Source organism: Anser brachyrhynchus (assembly GCF_964034855.1).
Source record: "Anser brachyrhynchus genome assembly, chromosome: 17".
NCBI lineage: Eukaryota > Metazoa > Chordata > Aves > Anseriformes > Anatidae > Anser > Anser brachyrhynchus.
This window is the reverse complement of record NC_137710.1, coordinates 2,780,371-2,800,770: the sequence shown is the minus strand read 5'-3', so window position 1 is coordinate 2,800,770 and position 20,400 is coordinate 2,780,371. Positions and strand designations below refer to the sequence as shown.

At 53.4% G+C, this 20,400-nt stretch overlaps 2 protein-coding genes across 2 annotated transcripts in view; one reads left to right on the top strand and one right to left on the bottom strand.

Annotated features, from left to right (window-relative positions):
* SETD1B (SET domain containing 1B, histone lysine methyltransferase) overlaps positions 1-13,585 on the top strand; it is a 49,323-nt gene extending 35,738 nt beyond the window's left edge. Inside the window, exons 10-18 of the mRNA XM_080559449.1 lie at positions 217-434; positions 688-841; positions 1,280-1,744; positions 3,510-5,066; positions 6,429-6,595; positions 6,882-7,013; positions 7,752-7,871; positions 8,242-8,379; positions 9,127-13,585. Of these exons, the coding sequence (XP_080415575.1) occupies positions 217-434; positions 688-841; positions 1,280-1,744; positions 3,510-5,066; positions 6,429-6,595; positions 6,882-7,013; positions 7,752-7,871; positions 8,242-8,379; positions 9,127-9,300 (3,125 nt within the window). The 3' untranslated portion in view covers positions 9,301-13,585. The remainder of the gene's footprint in view (positions 1-216; positions 435-687; positions 842-1,279; positions 1,745-3,509; positions 5,067-6,428; positions 6,596-6,881; positions 7,014-7,751; positions 7,872-8,241; positions 8,380-9,126) is intronic.
* A 1,527-nt stretch (positions 13,586-15,112) lies between these two features.
* On the bottom strand, positions 15,113-20,117 carry HPD (4-hydroxyphenylpyruvate dioxygenase). The gene is made up of 14 exons (XM_080559475.1): positions 20,048-20,117; positions 19,866-19,892; positions 19,074-19,136; positions 18,406-18,510; positions 18,194-18,236; positions 18,040-18,122; positions 17,798-17,887; positions 17,591-17,694; positions 17,425-17,502; positions 17,117-17,279; positions 16,913-16,984; positions 16,374-16,496; positions 16,137-16,253; positions 15,113-15,972 (listed from the first exon to the last, which is right to left on the bottom strand). Exons 1-14 carry the CDS (start codon positions 20,048-20,050, stop codon positions 15,862-15,864), a joined length of 1,182 nt encoding a protein of 393 aa, XP_080415601.1. The 5' UTR covers positions 20,051-20,117; the 3' UTR covers positions 15,113-15,861.
* Positions 20,118-20,400: the final 283 nt, after the last annotated feature.

Genomic DNA, 20,400 nt, shown 5'->3' with positions numbered 1-20,400 from the left:
TGCCATCCTTGGGACTTTCAACGCCCTGCACCCAGTCTCACCCTCGCTTGCACTGTGAAATTGTTAAGTGCCTGTGAGCCTGGGGACTCTCACACCACGTGCACACGTTGCTCCTAACTTTGATCTTCCCAAAGCAAAAGTTTCCGTGATGTGATCAACCCTTTCCCTCCCTTGAAAGTATTTGAGGGCAATTTCCTTCTTGTTTTTCCTCACCAGAGTCAGAGAGGGACAGGGATGCTTCCGATGCAACGTCAGACCTGTCAAAGAAGGATGCAGAAGCAGTGGGGCTGAGGCGGCGACCAGCAAGGCCGCTGGAGCTTGACAGTGAGGGGGAAGAGGGAGACGAGACATCGGGGAAAGAAGAAGAGTCCTCCTCAGAGAAGGAAGAAGAGCAGGAGGAAGAGAGAGGCTTGGTGAAAGCAGCACCTGGAAAGGTGTGTTGGTTTGTGATTGTAGTTTTGCATGCTGTCTGTCATTAAAAGGGGTCCTGGTAATTCCAGATCCCAATGTTACCTTCTCTAGAAGGTGTGTGCTCCTCTTCGGGTATGTGCTAAAATAATTTCTGCAGGATTGTTCACCCTTCGGGTTCTCTGATCAGTGTCTCTGAGAATCACTGGCGATTACTGCAGTGACAGCCAGGTCTCAGGGTCAGACACTGCTCATTTTTGGTAACGCTTTCCTGTAAAGGAGGAAGAGGAGGATGAGGATGAAGAGGACGATGAAGAGGATGATGAGGATGAAGAGGATGATGAAGAGGATGATGAGGATGAGGAGGACGACGAGGAGGAGGAGACAGGTGTTGAAACAAGTGACAAAGAGGAAGAGCAGGACTCCGAGGAGGGTAAGCAATTCCAGGGAAAGCAGCGAGTGTGGCTTTTGGGACAGGTGCGGTCTCCCTTTTGCACTCCACTTGTAAGCCAGATTTTATTTGTGCACCCTCTTTCATCAAAAGGCGGTTTCATACAAGATAATTTATACAGGTATAAATAATCTCGGTAGAACTCGGTAAAGAGGCAGTCCGCCAAGAGACCCACCTGGCAGGGCGCCAGGCAGCGCTAGGCCTGCTGCTCACGGAGCCGCTTGTTGCATGGCTGGAAGCATCCCAATACTTGGTTTACTAGGCCCTGCAAAAGTAAATAAACTGCGAGGTGATTCCTTCAAACCCACACGCTGTTGTTGATGCTGTTACGGTGTGGGAATGATATTTGTTCCTGTAGAAGGCCCCGATTAGTTCTGCTGCCTGATGTCGTTAAATGACGGTAATTTGTTCTTCTTGTAGAAGACGTGGCGAGTCCCTCATCTTCCAAGGCTGAAGTAGAATCGTCCGATGAAAGCGAGGACTCCTCTGAATTCGAATCCAGCTCTGACTCAGACGAAGATGACGATGAGGATGATGAAGATGAGGAGGAGGAGGAAGAGGAAGAAGAGGAGGTGGCTGAAGATCAAGACAGAGAAGCCATGGTTGCTGAGACAGAGCATGAACCTTCCAGTCACGAGCTTCCTGATGATGAGAGGGAGACCATTTTGGAGCTGTATCCTGTGGATGACTACATGGATGCAATGGGCTTGGGACTCACAGAGCCAGCGTTGGTGGAGAAGGATGAGGGGATGGAAGAAATCAAGGCAGGAGAAGGTGAATGTGGTGAAGTCCCAGAGGCATCTATTGCTGCTGAAACACTCAAACACTTGGTTATGGAAAGAGACCAGGAGACCAAACTTGCACTGTCTCCCATCTGTGGGCCAGGTATGGTCTTCCGCGTGGTTTGGCACATATCACATCGCCAAGTACAGTATTCTCACAGCCTCCAACACATATGGTTTTGCATTTCCCTTGTGCTCTCTTCCTCCAGCATTGGCTCTAGGCTAGGGATTATCTGTAGAGGGGAAGAGGCCTGTGCAGAACTTTCCTTCCTAGTAAGGACTTCTGCACAAGGCATCTGGTACTAAAAATATGGTGGTTATTGTATCCAGAACCTTATCCTGGGCCAGCGTAGTCAGTGTGCTGCAGGAACTGAACAGTTGTCATCATCCGAGGGTGACTGACTGGGTGGTGTGGTGGCTGAAGCTCAAGATAGAAAAGTCATGTCTGCTAAAACAGAACAGGAATCTGTGCTTCCTGAGTCACTACTGGCTGTTGTTGGCTTTAATACCAAAGGAGTGTGTGGCTGGAGAGCTGTATGGGGCAGGTGAGCGGAGTCTTAGAATTACATCTGGTTCCTGGTACTCTTGTTTTGCTTTTCACTTAGTCATTTTAAATGAAAGAGATCCCCAGGTTTGCTGGAAAAAGAAAATCATCTTAATTCTTTACAGAGCTATATATAACCAATGAAGACTAGAGTAGGAGTAGGATGCATAAAGCTCAACAAATTCTGCAGCAGGAAGGGGGGAATTAACAAGTCGAAACCTGGAGCCAACATCTAGCACAGTGAGCCTTGAGCAGGATGGGCGTTTGAAGGCGGCTGCTCTGAGGACTAGGCAGTGTTTTGGCACCTGGAGAGCTGGAAATCTGGCCCCTGCCCAGGCTATCACTCCTCAGCTATCATAAAATTTGAAAGGTGTATAGTCAAAATGCCTGTTTTGCACAGCTCCTTTCTAGAACACGTTGGTGTCCAGAAAGGATATAAATCTGGGGAGAGCTGCATTTGGGGTACCTTGATGTGTGGAGTGAGCTTTTCAGGTAAACTGCAGGCACAAGCTCAAACTGCAGCGTTCTTCTTGTGCTGCCCAGCCTGGCCGTGCAGGAGTTACGCGGGTCTGACCTTTCTCCAGTGATTCTCTGGTTCACTCAGCACAGATGGATAACGCTTCCCCTCCAACTCTCCAGGCGTTTCCACCTCCTTTTGCTCTCCCACTTGAAAATGTTATTTTGAGCTGCCTAAGAAGATTCACTGTTGATTCCTTTTGGCCCTGACTCTAAGGAGGTAAATAAACTCCAGACAAATGAGCCTGCTGCAGGGAGAGCAGCATATAAATTGCCTCATTGATACCATCTGAGTGTCTCCTCATTCATTACAAGGGCTTTCCATTTCCTTCACGTGTTGTTCAAGAGCATTACGCTGCTCCCCTCCTTGGAGAGCTGAGGGTGCTTCTTGGCCCTGCAATTAGTTTCCCTTCCCACATCAGAAAGGCTGATAGCTCGGGGCTCTGACAGCTGTCCTCCAAAGCTCTCACCCTGCAAGCCACTAATGCTTTTCATGTCTGTAAAAAGGTGGTCAGGGGTTTTCAAAGCAGAAAACCTTCATTCTGGCCTGTGTAGTAGCTAATCCTCAAATTAATAGTGCGTTTTTTTAATGGTCCATTAGGGATGTCTGTGGTAGTGTCTAATTACTCCACGCTCTGTGCCTCCAAAATGTAAAGCATTGGAGTTTTTAAAGCCTCCCCGTGGAATTGAGCTGTTCTGTAATTGCAACATCTTAAACATGCCTTTACTGGCAAGTGGCAAGTAACCAAGTGGAAGCAACGCTCCTGACTTTTTTTTTCTTTCTTTCTTTGTTTTTTTCTTCCTCCAGAGGAAGAGCCTGAACCCACTGCCATGCTGGAGCCAGAGGTACAGGAAGGTCCAAAGCCTGAATCTCAAGATGAGGACGGGACGCTCTGCCTCTCAGCTCCAATGGGAGTCTTTGGAGAACCTCAGCCCAGTAAAAGCAGCTTCTTTAGCAAGTCTGATGGCGGCACCTTAGAAGCTCGTGTTAAAACAAAACTGCCCTCTGCAGCGGAGGAGGACGACCGGCTGCCTCGCACGCCGGGGCGGGAGGTGGTGGTGCATCCAGAGACTGATATTCTTCTGCTTCCAGCCCACAAGGTGCCATCCTCCACGCTTCCCTTACCGTCGACTCCCGGTAAAGAGGAATCTTTAATCCCTCCAGAAAAGTTCCCCGAACAATTACTGGTGACCAAAACATCTATGGAAGAGGAGGTTCCTAGGACTCCTGGGCGGGACATTTTGGCCAAGTCTTCGCACCCCTTTGCAAAATCACAGAGCACGGACACTGTTCCAGCAACGCCAGGAAGCGATGCTCCCCTTACAGGAAGCAGCTTGACCCTCAGTTCCCCTCAAGTCCCAGGGAGCCCCTTTTCCTACCCATCCCAATCTCCTGGCATTAACAGTGGCATTCCGCGGACTCCTGGGAGAGATTTCAATTTCACGCCTACTTTCCCAGAGGCTGGTGCTACCATTCCTTGCCTTCTGTCTGGCAAGAAACCGTCAGAGGATGAGCTAGATGAGAAAACCTTTAAAGAGCCTCTCGGTGCTTCCCTTACGATCAGCATGAACAGTGTTCCTTCCCCTATCCCCTTCGCCAGCCCCCCCCCAGCAGATTTCCACACAGACGTGGGCTTGCCACCTGATGAGCCAATACCCGTAGCAGCCCTGCCGTGCATGCCTGGAGATGGAAGACTGCCCATCGAGGAATGCAAGGCAGAAGTAAAATCTGTTTTACTCTCGCCGGAAGCACCCACTGGTGCTTCTATTCTTCCTCCCCCCCCACCGCCTTCTGTTCTTCCCAAAAGGAGGCCGGGCCGACCAAAACGGTCGCCGCCTTCTGTCCTCTCCTTGGATGTGTACTCGGGCAAAACCATAGAGCCACCTCCCGTCCCAGTGGCCCTGGTGGAAAGCGCTATGAGCAAAGAGCTGCTGAGTGCACATCCCGATGCTTTCTATGGACTGAAAGACCCTGAAGCCGTCACCCTGGACTTCAGGAATGACGGCTTCCACGAGAAAATAGCGGCTGAGACAGTCGCAGAGAAACTGCCATTTAAGGAATTGGAGAACCAGTGGAACGAAGACTTCAAGGAAGAAGAAGCTCACGTGAAGCCTAAAAGACAGTGGCGAAGGCAGAAGAAGTCACCTGAGGACCTCCCGGTGATTCCTTCCCCTGAGTATTCCCCACCCCGGCCTCAGTTCAGGCCACGCTCCGAGTTTGAGGAGATGACCATTTTGTACGATATTTGGAACGGAGGCATAGACGAGGAAGATATCAAATTCATGTGTATCACATATGACCGCTTGTTACAGCAGGACAATGGTATGGACTGGCTTAACGACACCCTGTGGGTATTCCATCCTTATATCCTTTCTCGCTGGCTCTGCGTCGCACACCACGTGTAGGATGCACTCGGTGGGCATTGGGTAGTGGGACTTAGAATGCAACAGACGAAGTCCTTTGGCAGATTTGCTTACTGGGACAGCAATTGCTTATGTCAGCAGGCAGTTCTAGACCTAATCCCTGAAGCTGCAATACAAAAGTGCTGCAGAAGTGGCTGTTGTTGCTGCATTTTCCATCTAGAACTGCAGAGAAAGCCTCTAAGCACGTCTTCTGGGGAGATTTCCTTGCTAGTTTGAGAATTTTCTGTCTTCATTTAAACCACTTTTTTTTTTTTTTCCCCAACCTGCTAAACTGATTACTAAACCCGGCAGTTTCTAGTCTGTACGTAGAGGACTTTAACTTGGGGCTAAAACTTGCTGTAAAAATAATCCTGCCATCTGTGCCCAAAATGATGTTAGCGGTGCTAGCAGCTTTAACTTGCTTCGAGCCCAAAATACTAATAAGCAGAAAAGGCTGGCTGCTAGGCAGCACATGGGGCAGACACAGCCCCGGGCTGGGTGGGAGAACATCCTGCTCTGTGCTGCAGCGGGACACGGTCATCAGGGAGCACGTGGAGCACCTCGTGTGTTGCTAGAGATGTCTGGAGTTAAAATATTTCATCCCTGACTCCCTGCAAAATCCTGCTTTTATTATTTTTTAACCTTTCTCTAGAGCAAAAGCAAACCAGCCAAAGCCACTTAAAACCGTTGCGGTTTTTCTTGGTGGATCAGGACAGTGGGGTTTGAAACATCTGCGCGGGGTCTTCCCTGTCGCACCAGGTCTGCAGGAGCAGATCTCCCGAGCCCGGTGAGAGCGGCGTGTCCCGCCCGTCGGGCTGAGGGGTGTCTCCGGCCCGTCTGTGCTGCACCTCGCCCGAGGCAGGGTGCCAAGGGACGGGATTGCTGCGAGGTCAGCGCGGTGTCCCCAGGGCTTGGGGTGGCTGCAGGGAGTTGCTGGAGGGAGAACAAAAGTGTGCTGTGCAAAACAGGGGAAAAAAATCCACCCAGGGGGCTGGGCAGCTGCTGTCTGTGGACACGGTCAGTGCTATGGGGAAATCCTTTTCCAGACAAGTTTCTCTTGACAGCTTAACCTTATGCTTAAAGTAAGGAGAAAACGAAATTTACGTTTCCCAAAGCATGCAGCTAAGAAGGAAATACCGTGCTGGGCTTTCCTGCAAGCTTTTTTTAATAGCACTGTTATTTTTTTGCAGCCACTTCCCCCCCCCCTCCTGCCCCCCAAAAAACCCTTCCTCATTTTCCAAGCTCTTGGTGTTAGCTCCACGTAACGGCAGAGGTTTGGTCTGATGTCCCCCGGCGGCCGTGTTGCTCCTTAACTTCTTCCCACCTACCAGCTTTTCCACCCCCAAGAAAAAGAAGCGTGACGATGGGATGCGGGAGCACGTGACGGGCTGCGCACGAAGCGAAGGCTATTACAAAATTGATAAGAAGGACAAACTGAAATACCTCAACAATAGCCGAGCTTTTGCAGAGGAGCCTCCAGCTGACACGCAGGTGAGGGAAACGTCCTCTGCTGACCACCAGGGTGCCAGCGGGATTTGGCTTCGAACGTCGTCACAGCCGGTGGCTGCTCCCTGCCTTTCGGCGAGGTGGAGCTGTAGCTACGCCTGCGTTGAGGTGGCCGTTTGGGTGGTGCCGGGGCGGTGGGGGTGTTTGAAGTGGGATGTGTCAGGAGGCCACGTGCTCTGTGATGATGCCTTGTAGCACAAGGGGTTGCTCGTCGGGAGGCTGCAGCGTGCTGGGCGCGTTGGGTCAGCTTTGATCACCCGTTTGTCCTCAGGGCATGAGCATCCCTGCTCAACCTCACGCTTCCACCCGGGCTGGCTCCGAGAGGCGGTCAGAGCAGCGCAGGCTCCTCTCCTCCTTCACCGGGAGCTGTGACAGCGACCTGCTCAAGTTCAACCAGCTCAAGGTAGGACACCCCGCGGGGCGGCTGCTCCGTGCGGGGGCTGGCTGGGAGCAGGCTGAGGCCAGGCAGGGGGTGGCCACAGAGCTCAGTGCTGGGCACCCCTGTGTGCATCAGGGGGTTGAGTGCGGCCCAGAATTAAGGTGTTGCCTGGTGGGTTGGAAAAAGTCTCTACAGAGCAGGTCGGTGGTGCTTGGCTGGGGAGCTGGGCTCTGCAGTCAGAGCAGCTGCAGGGAGACGAAGAGATGGTCTGGGAGGATCACCCGACACAGAACCTCTCCGGGGTACCCAGCTCTTCTGGGCTTCCACGTAAACCGACTTGAAGATTTCTGTGATCTAATTCACCTAAAAATAGGAACAGAGCAATCATGGGGAAAACAGGACACTGTAGTCCAGTGTGCTCCCCTGTGAGGAGAAGAGGCACGAGCCCTTTGATAAATGGCTGTAAGCGCAGGAGCTTCTTTAGCCCTAGGCAGAACCATCAGGGCTGTGCAGAACAGAGATCGATGGCCCCAACGGTGCATGGTCAGTGGTATAAAAACCCCAGTACTGCAAGTCTGTGGGACCTCCTACGTCCCCTGTGCTGCCCTCCTGTCACCAAAAGACAGAAGGAAACCGAATCAGGTTGAAGCGCCCCAGCATTTCTCGTGTGTTGGAGCGTGCTGCTGGACCTAGGGACAGCCTTTCCCTTTTGGTGCTGTGGCTAACTCAGGGTTGGGATTTTGGGGTGTTTTCTTCATGCAGTTCCGGAAGAAGAAGCTAAAATTCTGCAAGAGCCACATCCACGACTGGGGCCTTTTCGCCATGGAGCCCATCGCAGCTGATGAGATGGTGATTGAGTACGTGGGTCAGAACATCAGGCAGGTAAGCTGGACCGGGGGTGAAATGTGAGCAAAAAGCAGCCCTGAGAGAAGTGACTGAGTATGGCAGCTGGGGCTGGCGTCCCTGCTGCAGGGCGTTAGCTGTGTGAGCTAGGCAGAGGCTGGCATGTGGCTTGGAGGAACAGGGGTGGGATTTTCAACAACCCAGAAATTCGGAGCTCAAATCCTTAGGAAGTAAGCTCTCAAGAAGCCCATCCTGAAGTTCTGTGGTTTCAGTGAAGTCTGTTCTGTTGGGGTATTTGGGATCGTGTATTTTCCGAGTGGCACAAGCGCAGGTTACGTGAGCCCTGTGTAGATCTCCGCTCACAGATCGCTGCAGCCTGTGCTGACGGTACCTGTGGGGTTTTCTGTAGGTCATTGCTGACATGCGTGAAAAGCGATACGAGGATGAAGGCATCGGAAGCAGTTACATGTTCAGAGTTGACCACGACACAATCATCGATGCCACGAAATGTGGAAACTTCGCTAGGTTTATTAATCACAGCTGCAATGTAAGTAGCAGTTTTTTTCATATAATTGTACTCTGACATGCTGATAAACCCACCGAGTCCTCGCTAACTCTGATCAGGAACACATTCAGAAGTAGCAAGGGGTCACAGGGTTATGATTAACTTAATGAGCTGCAGCAGATCAAAGCTGAGTCTAAACTAGCTTAAGGAAGAGATGAGAGACCTGAGAAATGAAACAGGCAGCAAGACAGAGCGTACTCAGAATCCTCCTGACCATATTGTAGGACCCTGATGGATGCTGTTCAACCACAGCTAAGAAGTATTTCCTTAAAACAATTTTAGCAGATCTTCTGCTGTGGGAACAGTCTTCTAGTGTCCACGTGGGAAAAGTACTCTTGCCCTGGTAAGCAGAGAAGCTGCTTTCCTGTCTGTTCGGTGCTGCAGTCTACATTCAAGGGCTTGGATGTCTGACCACATTACCAAGCATTAGCTGAGCTGCTCTTAACCACTGACAAACGTAGTGGAGCACCACGAGGGCTCTCGTGCACTGCGAATGACCAGAATGTGTCTGTGTTGGAGGAGCACAAGGACAGCTCCTCTGGTTTTTGGCTTCATGCCTCCTCCTCTCAGCTTCCCACTGGGTTTCCTGGGTCTAGGCTCTGGAAGCATGGCTGAGACTGTCTGGGGAAGTGAGTGCCCCACTCTATTTTAGTTTAGTTAATTGTGTGGAGGCTGGGAAGCCGTGGCCATCGGGAGCCTAAATCATTACCTGTTCTGTCACCCTTGCAGCCAAATTGTTACGCTAAAGTGATCACAGTGGAGTCTCAAAAGAAGATCGTCATCTACTCCAAACAGCACATCAATGTGAATGAGGAAATTACCTATGACTACAAGTTTCCCATTGAGGATGTAAAAATCCCGTGTCTATGTGGCTCTGAGAACTGCAGGGGAACCCTGAACTGAACTCGAGGTTTCTCGTCACACTTGCACCTTCGGCCATGTCAAAACTGTGGTAACCAGGTGTGGTTGCACTTTGCCAAAAAAGAAAAAAAAAAAGAAAAAAAAAAGAAAAAAAATGAGGAAAAAAATAAGGAAAAAAAGGAAGAAAAAAATTAAAAAGGAAAAAAATATATATTAAAAAAAGGAAAAAAGAGAAGAGAAAGCCAAGCAAGTTTCGCACTTCTGCCAGGATCACGAATGAAAGCAAAAAGCGCACATGCTTACGAGGACTGTTCATGTTTCAGGTGCTCTTTCCTTTTCAGATCCAACACGCACACAAAAAGGTGACTACCGTTTTGTGGCATGGTCTATCCAAACACTAGCTTCTCTCTGTTCAGTCCCTACGTTAAGGCTCCTTCATGGGATAATGGTACCTTTTTTTAATTGTTGGTATAAACCTTCATCTTTTCATAAATGCTGCTACCTTTTTCTCATCAGTTTTGTTGGTTGAAAAAGACATTCAACGTTTAAATGTGAAGCAGAGACTGAAAACGCCATATAGGGTTTGTTGGGAGCTTGATCGGCTGAAATTGCACAGATTTCTCAGAGTAAGCTGTAAATAAATGTAAGGTTGATGTTACAGAGCAAGCCAGAGGCTTGAGGGTGTGTGAGTGGGTGTGTGCGTGTGTTCGGGTGCATGTGTGTGTATGGAGACGTGTCTGCAACGAGACTATAGGTGAACTGTCCTGCCTTTTTGTTAGGGGTGAGCCCGAACAAGTCCCCTAAGCCAGACACCCCGGGGAACGCCAGGTCAGCCACAGACCTGAGCTTAGCGCCTTGGGCTCATCGCTGATTTTCATACGCCATGCTGGTATATTGGGGGATCAAAACCTCAGCACCCCTGCAAGAAAAATAGTGGGTCCCGCAATCAGTAGTAACGAGCTGAGTCAGCTGGGCAGTCCGTTTGGCACCACGTATGGCCTTTTGGGATGCCCATTTCTCGTAGACTGGTTTGTCTAGCGTTCAAAAAAACAAAACACCTGAGGCTGAAATTAAGTGGGAAATACAGCCTCAGTTACGCTGTAGAAACCTTACCCTCCTTTTACGCATACACTACGGCCCGTGTTTCTAATAGGAGATTCTCATAGGATTTTCTTCCTGATGATGGGAAACAGACTGATGTGTTCCTCACCTTAATTTTTCTCACTTCTGTCTGCATTTCCCTGCCCTTCCAGCATTTTACATGGAGTATTTGCCCTGTCCTTGAATGGGGAAGATTCCTCCTGTGATAGGAGCGAGCTGGACCTGCTGCTCTCCTCCCCCGGTTACTCAGTAACTTGCCCCCGGGGTAGTCCCATCCTTTCGGTAAGACCAAACGTGGTGGAAAGTGCCCCGAGCGCAGGCTGCGATAGCAATCCCATCCTCCCCCACCTGCAGCGTGAAAATGAATTCTTCTTCAAACTAGGAAGCCCGTTTTGAGATGGTTTTTCAATCTCTTCTGACCTTGTAGACGTGCTGAGGTGGCGTTTGCGGTTCTTCAAGGGGTTCCATTTAAAAATGGGCCAAAGCACCAAAGAAAAAGCTTCTTTGGATGTGGTCTGGGAACGTTAGACGACAGTTCAGGTATAGACAGGATCAGGTTTTTCAACTCGCGTGGAGTTTCTCCTGCTTTAAAAGTAGAGATTAGTTGTGCTAAACCTCCCTAATTGGCTTATAGGGGAAACGGCGATGTAATTGTGAAACGCAAACATCGTCTGCGTAACTAAAAACCTTCTCCCCGCAGAACAAATTGGCCAGCTGTATTCTTGTAGCCTTGTAAAATTAGTGCTAATTGCTCTCCGACCACAGCTCCGTGATCAGAGGTTGCAAAAGAGTTTCCTGGAAGTTTTTTTGCCACTGTGACGTGGAACTGCCGGGCCTGTGCCGCAGAGCGGAGCTTGCGATGTGGGTTAGACCTCTGTGTTTGAATTCCTTCCTCAGACAGGAGGCTGGCGAGAGCAGGAGGGTGCGGGCTGCCGCCAGCTGCCGCCTGCTTGCGGCTCTGCCTGAGGGCAAGGAAATCGTCCCGAAGGTTGGACAGTCCGTGATCTCATCTCTGGTTTTCTTCCGTTGTTTCCTTTGCTTTGGGGTTTTTCCCCCTCTTCTTTGTAAATCTCTCTGGCAATTGAATAATCGTGACCCAGAGCTTAAAATTATGAGAAGCACAAATAGTTTGTCGTTGAACTTGGGTTGTAACAACAGCTGTGGCAGGAGAATTTGGGGATTAAACCAGCTGCTCTGATTCTTTTTCTTTTTTGTTTTCAAATGAGGTTCCTCTTGTGCCGATGCTCCGGTTGGCATCTCCACAGCTCAGCCTTTTGTTTTGAAGCTTTAGAAATGCACAGAAATTTTGTGTCTCAGAACCGAAGCCCCTGCCTGTAGCAGTCCTGCCCCTGCTCTTGGCCTTGTTCCTCTCTGGCCCATCAAACCAGAGCGTGAATTGGTTTTGTGGGGGAGGAAACCCCAGCTTCACACAACCCCTAAGTACCTGCTGGTGATTCTGTCCTTCCCAGCGTCTCTGTGTGCTCTGGACGGGGTCAGCCCCGGCAGGTTGTTGAGGGAAGGCGTGAGGCAGAGCAGGGTCCTGTGGGACGAGGCCCACGGCTCGGGTTCCTCCGCGGTGTTTGCAGGAGCGCCACAGGGATCTGGGTGCCGAAGGCCTCGAGCACTGAAATCGTTGGGGCGCTCCTGAAACCGCCTGTAACCCAGTACCCATCCCTCTGCAGTTTTCCAGGGGGATAAACGTGAGCTTTTGGAAGAGCTGAGCTCCCGGGAGCCCCCAGGAGGAAGCAGAGCTGTTTGCCAGCACTTCCGAAAACCCACGTTGGTCCTCAAAGCTGAGGCTTCGCTTTTTTCCCCGTAGGTCTTGGCTTGCAGAGCCCTCCCTGTGCAGCCGGTCAGAGCAGCCCTGTCCCCACGATTTTATGGCGGGGTTTTAGGTCTGATCGAGGCATCCTGTGGCTGCCCTGTCCCTGCGGGGCCGGGGAGCCCTGCAGCCACGGAGGTGGTTTGGGAAGGCAGCCCCATGGAGCCTCCTTCCGCACCCCCAGGTGCTTTGGCTTGTGCTGCTTGACAGAGAGGCGTGCTGGAGTCATCCTGTTCGCTGTCCTAAATTTATTTTCACTTAAATTGAACCCTAAAACAGAGAGAGAGACGTTGACTGTGCTCCCCGCGAAACTGCAGCTCGCTTGGGTGGCTCTGCTGGGTGAAACGATCGCGGAGAGCAGTGCAGAGGCTTGGGAGGCGTCCCTCCAGCCCGTAGTGTCCCCAGGTGAGCGAGCTGGCTCCAGGTCAGCGTGCGAATCCCGCAGCAGCTGGCGTTCCTAGGAAGTGTGCTCTGCTTGCAAACCCCACCTGCCCTCGCCCTCACTGCCCCGCGGCCTTCGGTCGCCCCCAAAGCGCCCTGTAGCCATCGGGGGCGGCGGGGCAGGGGCTCGTCCTGCAGATATTTATATTGTATAGAGCAGCTTATTTCTACAAGGAAAAAAACAAAACGAAAAACATTTTTAAACTCCAACAAAGTATACAGTAGTTTCAGTTCCGGTTTTTGTGACCTTTTTCAGGGATCATTTCAGTGCATTTCTGTATAAAATAAAAATTTAAGGAAAAAAGGATTTTGAAGTATATTAAAAAAAATGCATCTTCTGTACATAGGCAAACTCAAGAATCTTCTCTTCAAACACTGTTTCTTGTAGAAACATGTTGAAATTTTTTTGCTGATTTCTTTGTACTTCAAGAGCATGTAAATAATTTATTAAAAGTGACTATTGTAATTTGGAGTTCTTTTTAAACAGATTCCAGCTCTAATTCATGTCGAGAAGGTGGGGAGGAAGAAGGACTGAGTATAGCAAAGGAGCTGGTGGCATTTACAGCTTGTGTCAAGCTTTGTATAATGTAAATTCTGTATAAATGTTTTTTTTTTTGTCAAATAAATAGATGGAATTAGCAGCATTAAGAAACTGAAGACAAAAAATTGCCAAGTCAAGGCTTCTTCTTTGCCCCCCCCCGCCCCATTCTGAAACCTAATGTGCAAAATCTATTTATTTCAAGCGAGGAAATGTGTACAGTCTAATAGACAACCTAAAATGTATTTAAGCGAGTTTGCAACTGGATTTTTTTCATTTTAATATTTGTTTTGTTTCTATGAGTTTCCTCCTTAATTGCCACTGTAGTATTTGTCCAAGTGAAAAGAAACCCTCTGGAACGGACACTCAAACGGGCAGTTTTAAAAGCAAAAGGGAAGAACACCCGGCTCCAATCCTGCAGTTTTCTGGTTCCTTAAACAGGTTGTTTTAATTCACGGTGTGAAAATAAAGGGCTTCCTTTAAAAGGAGGCAGGTAAAATGGTTTGCAATAAATGATTTTTTTTTTTAAAGTTCCTTTAAAAAAAAAATCTGCTTTGAAGATTTAGGATTTCTGCTTTTTCTTTTGTTAAGCAAATTTATAAATTTAGGGATGTTTTGTGCATATAGAATCTGTCACCAGTATGTATCTTGTTTTGAAGAAAGTGTTTTTGTTGTGGATGTGTCATGCTGTATATATTTGTTCATATTTTTGTGAATTGAATACTATGTACCATTGTATTATAGTAACTTTTATAAAGCAAACCATAAATATACTGACTTTTCTTACAGAAACATTATGTTGTGCTTGGTGTGTAGCCGGGGCAGCTTTTTGCTCTCGGACCCGTGCTGGGAACCACGAGAGCTGAAAATACTCCTCCTGTGTCCAGGCAGGGGCTTTAAGCAACGTCGTACAACTATTGCGTGGAAGAAATGTGAGCAGGTCGGGGCGCTGAACCTGCAGGAAGTTAAGGTTACTGCTGAAATTATCCAATTATGCTGCCAGCTCTGTGCTGGACACAGCCACAGGGGGAAGCCCCAACACGTGTCTGTACTGGAGCAGCCACACCGCGGGCCGAGCCTGCCCCACGGTCAGAGCGCTGCCCGAGGCAGATGGGTCTCGCCTTTAATACATTATTCACTGTGCTGGGTGTCCCAGGGCACTCTGACCATGTCAGTTTTTCTGGCTTCATATATTTTTATTTATTTTTTTTGCTTTGCTTTGCTTTACTTTGTGGAGGTGAAAGCCCGTAGCCTACCAAGAGAGGTGCAGCAGCACCGTGGCTTCTCTGAGTTTTGGAAAAGGGGGTACACAGGGCAGGGATGAACGCAGCAGCTGATAGAGGAGGAAAATGAACCGGCAGGAGAGAGCCTTGGCTGCTGGCGCCTTCTGCCTCCGTTCTCCCCAGCCACAGCAGGGAATGGGAAGCCGGACAGTGCAGGGCTGCTGCTGGCAGCGCTCAACCAGGGGGTGGCTGGGTCAGGCAGGGGCTCGGGCTGCAGATGGGCTCTCATCACGTCCCAGGAGCCCAGCATCAGCCAGGGCTTGGCTCAGGCTTTGAGCAGCTTCCGCACTGGGAAACGCAAGGAGCAGCAACAGGAGCTGGATTTGGGGGGCAAATGAGTGACAGCAGGGGGGACCCGGGGCCACCAGGCAGCCTGCGGTGTTCTTCGGCTGGTGCATCCTGAGGTCTGCAGGTCCTCAGGGAGCAGTCAAGGTTGTTCGCACCTCTTTTCCTTATCTGCGTGGGAGCTGGGATCTGCAGGTACTTTAGTAGCAAGGCAGGTTGGGTTGGGCGGTGTTGGCCACTTGGCCCTGCCATGGGACACTGGTTCCTGTGGCAGCACCGAGGCTGTCGCTGAATCTGGAGCCTCGGCTCCTCCCTGATGCCCCACAGCCACGGCGGGCACGGGGCCTGCAGCCCTGGCAGCACGGACTTACCAGGCACTCACGCTGTGACAGAAACGGATTTTATTGTGTCAGTGGGGAAAGCCCCCTTGCAAAGGACTGTGACGGTGCCCAGGGTGATGCCCCAAGGGGAGTCCTCACCTGCAGCCAGGACCGAGCCAGGCAATCGCCACAAACGCAGCGATTGCTTCTTGAAGCACTGGAAAACCCCAGCCCCCCGTTAATTCAAGAGCTTACAGGTACTAGAGCAAGACTGGGGTACAGGGGCAGGAAGGCTGAAACGTGTACATTCAAGCATCTCATTCCAGAATGCTGTAGCTACCCCAAAATCATGTGTTTACTCTCAGGAAATTCAAATCCAAGATTGAACCTACAAGTGATAATAATTAAAAAGAGACACGCAGAGAGGCAAATCCCTGAATGCTTTCCTCTCTCAGCTTCCCGCATAGTTAAATTAATGGAAAACTTCATGTAGATGGGGTTTAAGTGCTCCAGTTGTTTCCTGTGTCTTCCTCCAGAGCTGCATACCTTGGGCACGTGTCCTGTGTCAGGAATTGGGTGGCTTGGATCGGGTTAGGCTGGTTCGTGAAATGCTGTCACCATTTCCCACGTCCCCTCTCCCGAGGGCAGTCCCTGGGCTGGGTCAGGATCAGTCCTTGCACGTCGCCAGCTTGGCAGCGACTTCCCCGGGCTATTTACTGAAGCATCGGCCGGGTCCCCGTTTCGTTTGTGAATCAGCTCGTTAGGGAATCAGCTCGTTAGGGGCCGGCCACGGAGGCTGGGCGCGCTCTGCCGCTACATGCGCTCGCTCTCCCCGTTGGGGTTCAGGACCGTCAGGTTGCCTCGTGCGTCCTGGTCGATTTCTATCGCTTCGAACAGAGACTTGAAGTTCCCGGCGCCGAAGCCCTGTGGGGAAGACAGCGTTACCTGGACGTGGTGCTGGGCTCCACGAGGCCCCAGCACCAGGAGAGCTGGCTGCGTGACGGCACAAGGCCCCGCTGAGGCCCCCAGGCTGTCACTCACCCCGAGGCCAGCTTCATTGCATTCAGCAGTGAAATCCTCCGGCCTACCTGGTGGTTGTGCCGCTGGATGACCTCCAGAAAGACCGTGGGCCTGTCTTGAACTGGTTTGGTGAAGATCTGGAGCAGGTAGCCTTTCTCATCGAAGTCCACCAGGATTTTCAGTTCCTGGAGAAAGGCAGTAGGACGATAACTCCGAGACTCACCGAGGAGCACGGAGGTGCCTCCACGCGGCCCTCGGCCCTGCCAGACGCCGTGGGGAACCGGCCCAGCCACGGCCCGACCCACCTCCAGCTTGTCGATGTTCTCCTTCACTTTGATTTTGGCAGCCTTCAGCCTCTCCCGCAGCAGCTGGTAGTAGCTGGACGGCACGTCCATGAACTGCATGCCGCGCTGCTTCAGGTTGGTGATCTGCAGGGCGGGGGAGAGCTGAGCGTGGGGCGGGTGCGCGGGGACAGGCGGTGGCGGGAGGAAAGTGACATTTTCTCACGGCTTTGGCCCCAAACGGAGCATGGGCCCTGTCCCACCCTCTCCCTTTGGGCCCCAGGTGCCCTCTCCAAGCAGTGTGGGGTTGGCCACCGTGCAAGGATGCCCCCGATGCCTCCGGAGGCTCTCTGGCCTGCAGGGAGCCAGGGGCAGGCAGACCATGCGCTGTGGTGGCCCAGCCTGGCACCATGAGCTGCTCCATTAATTCTGTCTGTGAAACAACCACGGCACAAAGCCCAGGTCTTCGCCACCCACCCTTGGGGTCATCATCTACTTCTGCCCCGTGACGCAGCCCCGAGTGTGCCCAGGGCACAGGATGGGGCTGCCGTGGTGGCACTCACCGCCGAGATGATGTCGGAGGTGTTCAGCGCGATGTGCTGGACTCCGGCCCCTCCGTAGTAGTCGATGTATTCCTGTGGGGAAAATCTCACTGTGCTGGTGGTGTTTGGTGGCTACGGCACACAACCAGCGAGCCACTGCCCCGCTGGCCCTGTCCCTTTTCTTTGCCAAAGCCCTGCTGGTGACCTATCAACCCACGTGCTCACCTGAATCTGGGATTTCTTCTTGCCAAATGCCGGCTCGTTGATGGGCATCTTAATGGTCTCCTCGTAGTTGGTGACCACGATGGAGCGCAGGGCGCTGAACTCGGTGTGCAGCTGCTTGTCGTCCACCGACCAGAAGCGGTGGAAGAGGAGGTTCTTCTGGTACCTGCCGGGCCACAGGGGGCACATGGAAGCCCCTCGCTCTATCCCCGCACTAACGAACCCCTGCTCTGGGTTAATTGCCCTTAGCATCAAACATCAGTGAGACCAGCAGAGCGGTGCCGCCTCCTCCCAGCTCTCCCCACTCTTACCAGTCGGCCACTGGGACCATCTGGAGGTCAGGCTGGTTCCCCACCACATGGTCCACAAAGCTCAGTTTGGCGCTCGGCCTGCGGGGAGGGGGACGAGGGCAGCGCTCAGCGGGGCTGGGGGGGCCCTGGGGGCTGCAAGGAGGTGCTGGGACGCCGCGCTACTCACAGCCTGGGCAGCAGGGGGTCCTTGAAGAGGGGTGCGTGGTACCCGGGCAGGAAGAGCCCCTTGTAGTTGAGCTTCTCTATCAAGGTGTGGGTGGTGTCGCCGTACTGCAGCGGGGAGGGAAGCGGCTCCGTGCCTGCCCTGTACCTCGCAGTGCACAGACGCCACTGCGGATGGGGGTGCTGAGCGCTGCCACCCCCCGCCACTCACCGTCTGGATGACGGCGAACTTCACCTTCCCGAACTTGTCCTCCTCCACCCAGGGCTCCTTCACCACCACGGCTCCGCGCTCCTTGGCTTTCTGGGCAGGAGGAGAGCGCCCGTCCTGCCGCAGCACCCACAGCCTGGGGGGACATGGCCCCAGGACCCTCCGCCCCCGCTCGGTGCCGCTCCTTTCCCCCTCCAAAACTCACCGTTTCGGGGCCCCCGCTGCATCGTGCGGGCGCTGCCTACCTTCACAATGAAGTCGCAGTCCTCCACTTCGAAGGCCACGTCCTTCACCCCGTCCCCGTGCTTCACCAGGTGCTCGCCCATCTCTGCCGGCAGCCGGCGGGCGTGAGCGGGGATGCTGCGCGCCGCCTGGCCCCTCCAGCCCCCCAAAACCTACCCTCATTCCCCGGGTTGAGCGCGGACGAGAGAACGAACACGATCTGGAGAGGAAGAGGACGAGGGGCTCAGGGTCGGTGATGGGATGCATGCAGTGGATGCAAGGTTTAACGCTGCAAACGCCTTTGGGCAGCGTCGGCGCGCATCCAGCATCTCCCCATCACCACGGGGCGCCTCGGCGGTGGCACCGCCATCAGGGCTTTGTCACCGTACCTTGTCCTGCTTGATGACGTGCGACACCACCTCCCGGCTGCCCGTCTCCAGCCCCCGGTACGCCAGCTCCTCGAAGCCCAGCTTGTTGCAGTAATACGAGGCAGCCTGCCACGGCGGCACGGGTAAACCACGGTGCGTGCAAGGGGCGTGTGTGTGCACGTGTGTGCATGTGTGCATAGATGTGTGTGTGCACGTGGGATGTTTGCTGCTTCCAGCAGCACGGAGCTGAATCTGTCACCGCCCCGCTCTGCCCCTGCCTGCTGAAACGAGCCCCTCGCCCACAGGTACGCTCCTCGAGCAGCCCAGGAGGAGCAAGCAGGGACAAGAAAGCGGCACAAAGAACCCCAAAACTCCATGGCGAGCGCTGCCTGGAGAGCCTTCCGGTGCCGGGGCCGGGCAGGGAGGCAGAAGGGCACGCAGCAGGGCTGCAATGATTTCGCTTTTCATCTGCACACTGGGGGCCTGTCCCGCGCACACCCCCAGCCACCGCCCCTCGCCTTGCGCAAGGGCCCCAAGGCCATGGCCCCGAGCCAGGGCCTGGCACAGGGACAGCGCCAGGGGCCACCAGCCGCCCCCCTGGCAGCCAATGGCCGCAGCGGCCGCGTTGTCCCCATCACGGCCACCACTGCCGCCCCTGCCCACACGTGCAGCCGGCCGCAGCCTCCTACCTGCTTGGCATTCCCCACCCAGAAGGTGATGGAGTGGAAGTGGATGAAGCGGCCTCGCAGGGGCTAAAGGGAAGGGGAGAAGTTTGTCCTGGCTGCTGGGGTTATCCTCGCCGTGCCACGGCGCTGCTCCTCGCCCGGGCTGGGAGGGCAGCGGCTGCGGCACTGCGGGTACGGATCCTGCAAGTGCAGTTCCTACAAACACAGTTCCTACAAACATAATTCCTATAAATGCAGTTCCTACAAACACAGTTCCTACAGATGCAGTTCCTACAAATGCAAGTTCTGCAGGTGCAATTCCTGCAGGTGCAATTCCTGGTAGCATGGACTTGCGAAGCACCAGTGCAAGGCAGGCAGGCCGGGGCAAGGGAAGGCAGGGAGGAACAGGAGGAGAGAGCTGGGAAAAGAGTATCTGGAGATGCTGGGGAGCCCACGTGCGGACAAACCCTGCGGCCCTGCAGCTGCTGCCAGGTGCCCTCGTTAACCTCTGTGTTAACGATTTACCCAAGCGGGGCAGAGCGCAGCGAGCCCCTTTGCTGTGTGTCATCCCCGCCAGGCACAGACAGCACTGGGAGTGAAACGGGGCAGGAAACAGGGACTGTGCTGAGGCGTCGGGCTCAGCCGCTGATGCCCATCACGTCCCGTCACACCGAAACGGAAACATGGAAGCGTCATGGCCGAGCATGCCGAGCAACCAGAGCTGTCCTCTGCAGCCCACGCAGGAGGCGGCTGAAGTGAGCGCGAGGGGGGCCCACGGTCAGCCTTGCCCCAGGAGCGCCGCGGGGCAGCACCTACCTTTTCTCCCTTGTCCGTGTAAGTTGTCTGGAAAGAGAACCGGGGAGGGGCAGGTTAGCGGGGCGCAGCCGAGGAGCAGCTCCCCCGCACCTTCCCTCCCAAGCCCAGCATTGAGCAGGGGGGGGAAAAGTGGCGAAATTCCCCCAAAACTGCGTGGTTTGGCGTCCGGCCCCAACCCTCACCATTGCTGCGACCCGGCGATGTGACAGCGGCGAAGAGAGCGCGATGCCGTGCGCGGGCCTGATATAGCGGGGCGAGGGACGGCTCCTCCTCAGCTCCACCCCGGGCACTGCCCCGTCCCCATGCGTCCCGCTGGCCCCACGGGTCCCACGGGTCCCCTCCTGTGCCTGATGACCTCCCTGCTGCAGCCAAGCCCGGGTGACGTGGGCGCACGCACGGTGCAGGGGCAGGGGACACTCGGTGGCTTCCTCAGCCACGGTGACAGCGGTGCTGCAGGGCTGGCAGGAGCGGGGCCACGGTGGCTGGTGGCACCAGCATGGGGCTGGAGCGGTGGTGGTGGGTGGTGGCACCGTGC

What these genes read in the sequence shown, in the direction of transcription:
- HPD (XM_080559475.1), bottom strand. An exon ending in CCTCCGACATCATCTCGGCG is followed by an intron (nt 16,497 to 16,912) that starts GTGAGTGCCACC and finishes CCCGCCCTGCAG; the next exon opens with ATCACCAACCTGAAGCAGCG. An exon ending in TCCAGCGGCACAACCACCAG is followed by an intron (nt 15,973 to 16,136) that starts GTAGGCCGGAGG and finishes TCTTCCCCACAG; the next exon opens with GGCTTCGGCGCCGGGAACTT.